This window comes from Chenopodium quinoa, unplaced genomic scaffold (assembly GCF_001683475.1).
Source record: "Chenopodium quinoa cultivar QQ74 unplaced genomic scaffold, ASM168347v1, whole genome shotgun sequence".
Taxonomy (NCBI): domain Eukaryota; kingdom Viridiplantae; phylum Streptophyta; class Magnoliopsida; order Caryophyllales; family Amaranthaceae; genus Chenopodium; species Chenopodium quinoa.
Genome location: NW_018745413.1, coordinates 1087873 through 1099930, shown reverse-complemented (window position 1 = coordinate 1099930; position 12058 = coordinate 1087873). Strand labels below are relative to the sequence as shown.

The following is a 12058-nucleotide window of genomic DNA, read 5'->3' as shown; positions in this document are numbered from 1 at the left end:
TAGGGGTAGTTGACTGGAAAAGAAAGAAAAAGGGTTTAGTTAGAAATCACCATTCGAGTTGCATTGTGTAGGCATCGTTTGAAGTGCGCCTACGTTAAAAGCATGTTGTGAATATGCTTGGCACTCATAGGAAGTGAGAAATGACATACGATTAGGGACAAGGAAAGTAGGGAGACACCAACAAGTTTTTAAGGAACTTGTAAACCGTTCACGGATCATAAAAGGCAACCACGAATTAAGGGACAACAAAGGCAATAACGATTGACCCGTGAAGGTTACACCCCATTCATAATCCTGAGATTACTAACTCCATATGGTTCGGAACCACGAAAGAAGGATCGGGGATAATGGTACAAAGTGAGTCATGGAGTCACATTCGCCCGTATTGGCCTCTACTCGATTCTTATAATGAAAAGTGATTCCAGCGATCTCAAAGACATGCAAACAAAGATTCAATTTGCTCCGAACCATCATTAAGCTAAATTGGTTGAATATTAATGCAACATATAATTCTAAAATATTAGTGACCACTTGAATTAAACAACAAGATTAAAAATGAACCTAAACCGGTTGTCCAAATTATCTTATTAGGAGTGATTTTCAATTACATATTCCCTTTAAACATGCAATATTGTGATCAATAAATATAATAAAATAAGCATTAATATTGGAAGCAATTTAACAATAATAGCTTGAGTTAAATCAAATATAACTTAACCTAATCATGATACTAGCAATATTAAAATAAAATAAGATTAATTAAATTAATAAATTACTCACATTTTGCACGTTCCTTTAAATTGCTACATCATGAATAAATTTTTAGTAACTTCAATAAAAATATAAATGAAATGAAAATTAAATTAAATAAATGTAGATTTGATTTGGTCCAAACCCTCAGTTATTTATACTTTTCACGCCTTGGTTTAAGGACGGAACCTCGGGTTTAGTATAGACTCCTTGGAGTGCTTAAGGGAAGGATGGTTTAATTAGGAATATAGGTTTAAGGCTTAGAATATGAGAGAGAGAGAGAGAGAGAGAGAGAGAGAGAGAGAGAGAGAGAGAGAGAGAGAGAGAGAGAGAGAGAGAAAGTAGAGAATGATTTTTGGTGTAAAAGTGAGGAAGAGAGAAGGATTTGATGCCCCGAACTGTAGAAAGGAGGGGGTATTTATAGGGAAAATAAGTAGAGGGAACACACGAAACCCTAAAAAGATAAAAAAAAAAAAACCTTAAAAAAGGTTGTCGCAACACGGCAAAGAACAACGCGACATGGACAAGAATACCGTGACACGGGGGAAACTGGAGTGACGCGGGAAAAACTGCAGTGACTCAGGAAATATTTGACCTACGGGAGTAAAAACGCGTGAAGGGTTTACGCGGAAAAGACACGAGAAGATTCTGTGACACGGCACACGTACTGTGACACAAAAGTGTCCACCGTGGCACGGTAAAGTACACCGTTTCACGGTAAAAAAAAGTACATGGAAATTACACGGAACAGCCCCGTGTCACTGAATGGGCACCGTGACACGGGAAATTGTACCGTGACGCGGTGCAAAATCCCATGGCGCGACAATATTCCCATGACATGGTGGATAAAAAACATGGAAAAACGCACGTGAAACATTGTAAATTACCGTGTCACGGCACCAGGCACCGTGCCACGTCATCAGGCACCGTGACATAGTGCTTTTACACTGTGCGAGATAATTCCAGTTTTTACACGTTTTTAAAATTGCGATAACTTTTGATTAGTAACTCAGAATAAGACATATAATATATCATTGGAAAGCTTATCAAGTCTGATTTCTAACCAATTAGAATCAAGTCAAAATCATTTGGATAATTTAAGATATGGCCGTTTTAGTAGAAGGGTGTCGGTTTTGGGCCGAGTTTAGTGTTTGGCTCATATCTTTTTCACTTTAAATTGGAATTGGGCTTATGATATATTGTTGGAAATCTTATTTCAAGGTCTATCCAAACAAATAATAATTGGATCAAAATTATTAAGCCACAAATCAGTTTCTCTCTATTTTGCGATGTGGATACGAAAAGTGGAAAACAAGTTATGGTTTAGGGAAATGAGCTAGGAAATGGATTGGTATATGAAATGTATTGAATAGAAACATTGATTTATGTAATCCAAAGATTAAATACACAACTCGACCAATAATGGCAGTGAAAGTTTGTTCATCATCGGGTTTGATTTTTTGGGGAGACATTTTTAAGTGTCTACACATTAAAACAAAGAACATTAAGTTCAAGTCCAGTCGGCCAAAGATACTCTACCCCTGTCCGAGTAGGGTTGCAGGTAAGAACCTACATTCCCATTTCACTCGGCCAGGAGCAATGTTTGAACCAACCAGCAATGTAATGCTTCTCCAAGTAAGCAGGTCAAATTTTTTTTTTATTATTTTCAAGACAAAGAGATCAGTCGTACCCCCTTAGCCTTCTCATATTGAGCTTGCGTGAGCTTGTAATGCTCCATGTTGAACTCGTTCATGTCTATGTCTCCCCTCTACACTGTGTCGAGCTTAGCCGCGGCTTCCTCTGAAAATAACAAAGTAGTGGGAGTTAGAAAATTTTCAAAGAAAGGAAATGACAATGCGTACAGCGAAGGTCAACCTTGGGGATAATTCTTGAGCAGGCCGAAGGAAGGCATGAAGATAGGATCCCTTAGCTAGATCACTAAGGAATCCACCTCGGAATGACGGATACTCGGCGCCCCCTCTAAATTCTCGCTTGACTCTGAAATAGTCAAACTGATCGGCGTGGTCTTGGTGAATGGGGGGTGATTTGGCCGGTGACCCCCTCGTCCAAGCTGGAGGGGAGAGGAGTTAAATTTATTCATCTTCTTGTTGAACTCCCGGTCCCTCGTCTAGACGAGGTAGAATCTCTGCTTCCAATCGCGCCACTTGGATGGCTTGAGTAGAGTCACCATAAATTCCGGCCGAGTGCTTCGAACAAACCACCCGTCTGAGTCTGCCTCCATCATTGTCATATTATGCATGGCGCAGAAGACGGGAAAGTTAGGGGTGAAGCCCATTCGAAGACAGGTCACCAAGTAACCAAAAATGCTGACCCAGATGTTCGGCGATAGCTGGATCAAAGCTATCCGATATTCGTCTAGCAGGTCCTGGAAAAATGGGAGAATATGAAAGCGAAGGCCAACCTCAAAGGCTGCCCTATATACATTGAAGCCCCGACGGATCTTCCTAGGATCCTCCGAGGCGGCGACGGAGCAAGAGGTTTGAGGGGTTCAGCAATTACTATGCCGGTCCTAGGTCTAGCCGACCTAAGAGCTTAAGAGAAGGGGGGAGCAAGAGTCCGCCCGGACTAAGTAGAAGGGCCTGAATGATTTTGGTATAGTGCCTGAGCAGCTACCGATGACTGCAGCCGATTTTGGCCAAATTGAATACGGTGGTGGTGCAATGACTGCTCGGGCTGATCTTGTTCAGATCGACCTGCGATCGTCCTAGGAGAAGAAGAGGACAAAGAAGTCGGTAACTCGTCCGCTCTAAGGATCAAGTTAGCAAATAAAGCACGGTTTATACTCTGACCCCTCCTAGAAGTGGAGGTGCCTAATTGATTCTGGTGCTCTTCAAAAGAGGTGGTCACCTCGACCACCAAGCATGCACTACCGTCAATAGTAGTGGTGGTGTCTGTGTTTGTGTTTGAGGGGTTGGTCCCCACGTCCGAGTTGTTCGGATCATAGGAAGCCATAGGTTGAACAAGAGTATCGTCAGGATTTTTAGCGGCATAGAGATCGTGCGTTTGCCTCGTACGCGCCATCGGCTGCAGGGACACAGAAGAATAGGTGGGGGTGATTTGGTATGCACTAGAAATGGACCCACTCCATAAAGACGAGGACTTGTCCCCGTCCACTCTAGATTCCTCAGTCCCAGGCGAATAGATGGCCTCATGAGGAGAAACGGACGAGGCCGAGTGTTGATCCAGGATGTTTGAAAAATAAAGCAAAAATTGAAAAGAAAATTGAAGGAAAGGAGAGTATTCGGTTACCTTCGTCCGAGTGGAAAGTTGAAAGACTTGAAGCAGTGCTTGAGAGGTCTTAGTTGAAGAAAGGCCCGAAAACACAAGAACTTGGACGAAAAACTCGAATGTGCGGCGGAGCTCTCGAAGAATCCGAGAAGAAGTAACTTTCTCTCTCTAGAAGCTCTGACTTCTCTCTAGAAAGCAAGCAAATCCAAAGTAAAAAATGAAGGTCAAACCCTTGCTATTTATAGGAAAATTTTAGAGGGGTAAAATGGTAAAAATTGATTCCCGCCTAAAGAATGCCAGAGGGTAAAAATTCAAAGAATTTACCCTAGAAGTCTAACGGCTAACCCTTCCGTTTGACATAATTTGTGTAAAAATCTTCCCATTTATGACGGAATACGAACGAGCGTCATAAACACTTGTAACTCTATGCATGAATCTCAGAAGTTGAACCGTTTCCTTAGAAAGGGCAATTCAGAGTAATGTCAAAAAAGTCTCGTCGGCCGCTGATGACCGACCGACTGTTTGGCGCTGCTCCTTATAATCGTCGAGACAAGGCCACCCATGCATGTGGCCTAATTCAAGGCCGCTCGGGCCACTCAGCACGGACAAATCAGCCAAGCTTGTAAAAGAGCTCAGGTCATTTAGACCAGGCTTTCAGCCCAATATCGCGGGCAAACGCTCTCGTCCGACTCCATGTTACACATTTAAGATGCTCCAAACTCACCCATAGCACTCAAGCGAGAGGAAGTCAGAGGAGGCGGCCCAGTTAGGACGAGCCACCCCCTCAGAGAGGCAAATGTATAGGGTAAAAATACCCCAAATACGTGGTCCAATCCAATGATGACACGTGGCCCAATAAATGGGCGACACGTGTCATCACAGGAAGATGACACGTATAAATGAGCAAGGAGAGCACCTGAAATCTACTATGTCATAAAGGCCCCTTACATAAGGAGGCCCAAAAGTAGCTAGAAAGCCGCAAAACGGCGCCCTAGGGGACACATGTCCTACGCCTATTGCGCAGCCAATCAATGGCCCTAAATTCTAGGTCACTTACCCTAAGGGGCACAAATTCCCGTCCTTATAAATACCCCAATTATTGCTGATGGGAGGGGTGAATAATGACATAACATTTAATAGAGCACCAATATCTCCAACTTCTATCTACTTTCTCTTTCTATATTTATTCCGTTTCCGGTCGCTAACTTGATCGTCGGAGGCGAATTTCCGACAACCGGAGATTCGTGTTTTGCAGGTGTCCGCGTCCCATTGCCAAATCAGAGTGTGACCAGTATCCCTAGGGAGTTTCAAAAATCACTCGAAACAAGATGGGTTTAGGGGTGGTTGTGGCGGTTAACTTAGAATTAAAAAATAAAAAATATAGAAAATTGAAAAGACATAAAGTGAAATCAAAAACCGATTTATTAACTTTTAAATAAAGGATTTGGATTAGATATTTTAAAAACACATGATCACAATTTTTTTTGACACGATAACATTGTTAAAACCATAAACTAATACAAATAACTATTTTAAAATGTAAATTAAAAAATTATCTAAATAAAAAAAATAAGTCTGGACCTAATTCAAAATATAACCATAACGATACACCATAAAAATTTATTTTAAGGAAAAACATGTAAAGATTACAATATTAATCTATTTTTTCGAAAAAGCGAAACTAAATTATAGAAAAAATTGAAAATTGAAAATAATAAAAAAAAATAGCAAATCTGTAAACATAGAATATTTCTTTAAAAAAGACATAGAACATAAAAATATTTTAAAGATTTAGATGAGATTCTAATGCGCAATTCGTTTACATCATAGAAAAAAAGATAAAAAAAAAATTTGAAACAACTTTGTAAAGATAAAAATATCAAAAACAATTTTAAAAATTAAAAAGCGTTCTTACAAACACTAGCAGAAAAAACTAATTAGGCACCGGTTCAAACCCAGAAATTAATAAAACTAACGAACCCAGAAATCCCCAAAAAAAAATAAACCAAAAAAACCAGAAAACTGAAAATAAAAAAAACCCCAAAAACGCATGCATGAACTAAAAAAAAACCGATTTTTTTTTTTGAAACGAGGCCCAAAGGCACTTAGCTTTCATTTATAGGGAGGTCATACTCCAAAATAGGAACAATACAACTTGGAAAATCCGAAAACCAAACACGACTACTAGAATCCCTTGGCAAGCAATGAGCAAGCTCATGGGCGACTTTATTCCCCTCCCTACGAGTGAAGCTCCAAGAAATAAACACAAACAATCCACTAACATGATAAATATCATCTAAAACAATGTGAAGATTACTACTTCCCCTTTCCTGTGATTTAATTGCGGTGATCAAGCTTAGACAATCACTCTCCACTATCAAGCGCCTAAGGCCGAAATCCACTGCAGCTTGGAGCCCCATCAACACCGCTTTAGCTTCAACAGTTGCGGGATCCCATCGATCCTCCACATTCCACGCTGCAGCAAACTGCACACTACCCTTCGCATCCCGTACTACGGCCCCAATAGACGCACCTCCATCAACTGAAGTTCCACCATCCACATTCAACTTGCATAAATTTCCACTTGGAGGCTTCCATTTTTGGCGAGCAGACCCTCCCCCTCCACCCAGATTTTTGTCTTCTTTTTGTAGAGCTTTCAAAAGGTACGTGACGTACTCCATTGATTGACTCGGGTTGCAGGCTTCCCCTTCAAAAATCCAACGATTCCTAGCTGTCCAAACAGCCCAGCAGGTCGTCATGAGCAGCCCGTGGAGAGAGCTTTGTAAGCCTTCCAACAAAACTGATGCCCAATCCGCAAAGCTCTGACATTTTGCACCTATATCCACATTCAATTCACATTTATCCCAAATCAATCTCGCAATAATGCAATCCCGAAGACAATGTAACTCCGTCTCATCTTCAACATTACACAAACTACACACCCTATCACAGCTTTGAATGCGCTTTCCCAATTCTTTCAAAGTAGGAAGCGCACTCCTACAAGCACGCCAAAAAAATATTTTTACTCTCGGGGTAGTATTTTCATTCCATATTTTATTCCACAAAGACGAAGGACCTGATGAAGACGCAACATTGTCATCCAAGCTTTGACCAAAAGCAGCCCGATAAGCCGAACGGACAGAGTAGTCACCATTCTTCTCTAAATCCCAACACAAAAAGTCATTAGGCAGCCTAAAACTCAAAGGTATACTCAGAATTCTGTCACATTCAAAGGGTAAGAAAAGTTCCTTAATGAGAGGAACATTCTAAGAAGCCGAAGAGAGGTTAATAATATCACATACCCGCATATTTCTCCTTCCATCAGCACATGGGGAAATTATCTGTCGGGTTTGAGTGTTTGGGATCCAAGGAGTATCCCATATAAGGATGTCAATTCCATCTCCAACACGCCATCTAACTCCCTTCTTCACAACCCACTTAACGCCCCATATCCCGCGCCAAGTATAGCTTGGGTTAGAGCCAAGATCCGAACTCGAGTAATCTCCACCCTCATAATAACGAGCTTTCAAAACTCTTGCAATCAAACTATTAGGATGCTTCAACAGACGCCATGCTTGCTTCCCCAACAATGATGCATTAAAACATTTAAAATCTCTAAATCCCAACCCTCCACAAGCCTTAGGCTCACACAATTTCCGCCATGCAAGCCAATGAATTTTTCTTTCACCCTTCTTTTGTCCCCACCAGAAATTCGACACCAAAGACCGCAACTCATCACAGAAAGAAGAAGGAAATTTGAACACACTCATCGCGTAGGTTGGGATAGATTGGGCTACAGCCTTAATCAGGACCTCCCGACCCGCCTTAGATAGCATTCCACTCTTCCATCCTTGTAACCTCTTCCACAATTTCTCTCTAACTCCCTTCGTAATAACCCTCTTAGACCTCCCTACCACCGTAGGAAGGCCTAAATATTTATCATGTATATCCACCATCTGGACATTCATTAGGTCCGCCAATTCTCTCCTCTTATTATCCGGAACACCCTTACTAAATGACATCGTCGTTTTATTAAGATTCACCATTTGACCCGACGCTTCCTCATAACATTGCAGAATTTCCCGGATTTTATTAACCTCTTCCACATTCGCCTTCGTAAAAATAATACTATCATCCGCAAAAAGTAAATGTGAGATTTTTGGAGCATTCTTAGCAACACTAATACCATGCAAACTCCCATCATTCACAGCATTATTTAACAATCCAGACAATGCCTCAGCACACAGAATAAACAAATAGGGGGATAGAGGGTCACCTTGTCGCAAACCCCTAGATGGAGTAAACTCCCCCGAAGGTGCCCCATTTATAAGAACAGAGAATGACACTGTAGAAATACAATGCATTACACGATTTACTCAAACATCCGCAAAACCCATTTTTAACATCACTGCTCTCAAAAATCCCCACTCTACTCTGTCATACGCCTTGGCCATATCCAATTTCAGAGCTAAAGAACTCCCAGAGCTCGGCGAGTTCTTCATATGATGAAACACCTCAAACGCCACTAATATATTATCTGTAATTAATCTCCCCGGAGTAAAAGCACTTTGATTCAAAGAAGTAATGTCAGAGAGAAATAATTTCAGACGATTGGCCAAGACCTTTGTGAGTAATTTATACACCACATTACACAAGCTAATAAGGAGAAAATCAGACATTTTATCCGAAGCTTCTTTTTTCGGAATTAAAACAATGAATGTTTTATTTATTTCCCTAGGGATAACATCACCCTTAAGGACACCTAGCACAAGAGAAGTGACAGCCGGACCAACAATATGCCAATAGGTTTGGAAAAATAATGGGCACATACCATCTGGACCAGGGGCTTTAATAGGATGCATTTGTTTCAAGGCCGTAAGAACCTCGTCCGCCCTATAATCCGCACAAAGAAGCTCGTTCATATCATCAGTGACCCTATTATTAATTCCTGCCAAAGCCGCACCATAATCAACCGTCGAGGAAGCAGTAAAGAGAGTTTAAAAATAATCAACAGCAATCTCACAAACCCCTTCCGTATCATCACGTCGCTCTCCATCTTCAGTAACAAGGGAATTAATTACATTCTTTTGACGACGCTGATTAGCTTTCCTATGGAAGAAGCTTGAGTTACGGTCTCCTGCAGCCAACCATAACACTCTCGACCTTTGTCTCCAGTACACCTCTACATGAAGCAAAGCAGAAATTTCCTTCACAATTTTGCGTCTCTCACACACCTGGGCCGCAGCTCTACCACCCCTATTTAGACGACTAAGTTTCCTCCTTTTTTTTCGAATCTCCCTAAACACCTTCCCAAATTCCTTCTCACTCCAAGTCTTCAAGTATTCAGCACACACCTCTAATTTTTTCGCTACACTATCACCCCCAATCAACCACGCATCCCCAACAACATTCTCACAAGTCTCACTTTCCGTCCACACTTGCTCAAATCTAAATAATTTTTCCTTACTTATGACACCACCACCACCATCTTCCAACACAAATCTGAGAGGCGCATGATCCGACCATTCACGCTCTAAATTATAAAGCTTGGCCTTCGGGAAAAGATCCTTCCAACTTTGGGTCACTAAGGCTCTATCAAGCCGGCATTGGACATTGTCTTCATCAATTTGACCATTGTCATAAGTAAACTCATAACCTTCCGCATGAACATCACACAAATGACAAACATCAATTGCCTCTCTAAAATTCTCCATTTGCCATAAAGCTCTATCTCTCCCACCCTTCTTCTCCGATTCAAAGAGAATTTCGTTAAAATCCCCAATGCACACCCAAGCCTCATCACTTTGTCTAGCAAGATCCTCCAAAAGCCTCCAAGATAAGTGACGATTGTGCACCTCCGACCATCCATAGAACCTAGTCAGTCTCCAAACCACATTACTCGTGCCTAGCTTAAGAAGAACATCCATGTGATGAATAGACATAGATTGTAAATTCACCTCGATCCCCTTCAACCAAAATAAAGCAACACCCCCTGACCTCCTACAACTATCAACCGCCAAACCATCGTACCCGGGAAATTTAGCCCGAACCTTCATCATCTCCCCACTACTGAATTTCGTCTCCATTAGGAAAATAAGAGACGGGGCCTCCCTCCGTACTAAGTTCCGGAGGTTATCAACTGCAGAGGTATTTCCCAACCCTCTGCAGTTGACACTCAAAATGCTCATTGAGCTAGGCGGGGCTGCTTAAAAACAGCCTCCGCCACTCGCCAACCAGAAATATCGTCATCAGTCATATCATCACTATTAGAATTAAACCCCTTCTCTTCACCCACCTTATCCACCTCTCTTACCCTCTTGCCTAGAGCATCAGACTGCACCCCACTCATATGAACATCATTACTATCCCCCTGTCTCACCTTTTTCCTCCATTTTTTATTCCCCTTTTTGCATTCACCAATAGTACCACTCAATTTACTCACCTCACCACTGCCCCCTCCACTCATATCCCCCGTATCCACCTCCCCTATATTTTCCCCAGCATCATTACCCTCCACTATCAAATTCAAGTCACTAGAATTAATAGAAGTATTCCCTAATTGCAGTGTTCCCTTATCCATATTAAGCTCTTCCTCCGACTCATCACTAACAACCTCCACTTTCTCCATATCCTTTGTTACGAATAATTGCTTGCGGGCAGAAATCACAGCATCAAGTTTCTCAACATCTTTTAGCCTCCCCTTTCTAGGAGATGCTCGTAGCCATCTTCCCCGTCCCAACTTTGCTTTTTTACTATCTTCCGACACCATATCACAATCTTTTTCTGAGTGGCCTATCACTCCGCACGCAAAACAGAAAAACGGGAGCCTCTCGAAAGCAAACTCCACACATACTGTCTTCCTACCTTTATCAAGAATGCGCTGAAAGCGACGCAAAGGTTTGGTTATATTGATCATCAACTTAACTCTGCGAAAACGGTCAAGACCTAATATATCCTCTTCCACTTCCATCACCTCCCCCCAATTAGCTACTATCTCTTTTACATCATCGTCAGTTCTACAATTGAAGGGGAGATTTTTAATTCGGACCCAAAACGGAGAATGGTAAAGGGAGACTTGATCAGGCTGCTCATCTCCCTCCACCTCCTTCATAACAATTAGTTTATTATCAAAACACCAAGGCCTACCATTAAGCACCCTCTCCTTATCCCTCCAATGAAAAAATTGAAATGCATAGAGATTAGGACCAAGAACCCTAATTATTAATTTATTACGTAAACACCAAGTTGTTGTCATAGTATTCTTAAATGCTTCAACATTATAAGGTCGATCAGTTACTAACCTTCCAATCAAGAGAAGATGAAATTTTTCCTTCGAAGGCATTATGTCAACACCTCCCAGGTCCACCACACCCCCGTCTTCATCATCCAATTTCAGATTCGCGTATCGTTCAAGAATATCGTCATCAGCCATGGTAGGAAATCAGTCAGAAATCGAGGCAACGAAGTCGAAAGCAACGGCAGATAAACCCTACTTTCTAGAGAGAAAACCATGTCTTTCGAGGGAGCGGTTTAAAAAAAAACCGATTATTTTAACTGAAAAGTAACCCAGAAAATCAAAATAAAATCCGAAAAATCGATTAATGAAACCCAAAAAAATCGAATTGAAATCCCAAAATCGATTTAAATCGATCAATTAAACCCAGAAAAATCCAATTAAAATCCAATTAAACCCAATACTCGATTAGTTAAACCTAAAACACGATTAGTTAACCCAGAAAAAATAAACCAAAAAAACCAGAAAACTCAAAATAAAAAAATAAAAAAAACCCCAAAAAACACATGCATGTATCCAGAAAAATTGATTAATTAAACCAAAAATCAAACCCAGAAAAATTAAACCCACCTCGATTAAAGTCGGTGTTGTATGTTGATGTCTTCGGTAGTGTTCTTGGTGGTCTTCATGGTGGTCTTCGTGGTGGTCTTCGTGGTAGTCTTCGTGGTGGTGGAAACAAAAGAGAAGGGGACGAGAATCGGAGAAGAACGAAACAGAAAGAGAAAGAAAACAAGAGAGAGAGAAGGAGATGAGATCGAAGGAGAA

At 41.2% G+C, this 12058-nt stretch overlaps 2 protein-coding genes across 2 annotated transcripts; both read right to left on the bottom strand.

Annotated features, from left to right (window-relative positions):
* Nucleotides 1-8996: 8996 nt before the first annotated feature.
* LOC110713405 lies at nucleotides 8997-10187 on the bottom strand. The gene has a single exon (XM_021891859.1). The coding sequence runs from the start codon at nucleotides 10185-10187 to the stop codon at nucleotides 8997-8999; it is 1191 nt and encodes a 396-aa protein (XP_021747551.1).
* On the bottom strand, nucleotides 10184-11596 carry LOC110713404. The gene has a single exon (XM_021891857.1). The coding sequence runs from the start codon at nucleotides 11429-11431 to the stop codon at nucleotides 10184-10186; it is 1248 nt and encodes a 415-aa protein (XP_021747549.1). The 5' UTR covers nucleotides 11432-11596.
* Between the last annotated feature and the right edge of the window lie 462 nt (nucleotides 11597-12058).

Excerpts from the sequence above, each read along its gene's own strand:
- LOC110713404 (XM_021891857.1), bottom strand. The coding sequence starts at position 11,431 with ATGGCTGATGACGATATTCTTGAACGATACGCGAATCTGAAATTGGAT.
- LOC110713405 (XM_021891859.1), bottom strand. The coding sequence starts at position 10,187 with ATGAGCATTTTGAGTGTCAACTGCAGAGGGTTGGGAAATACCTCTGCA.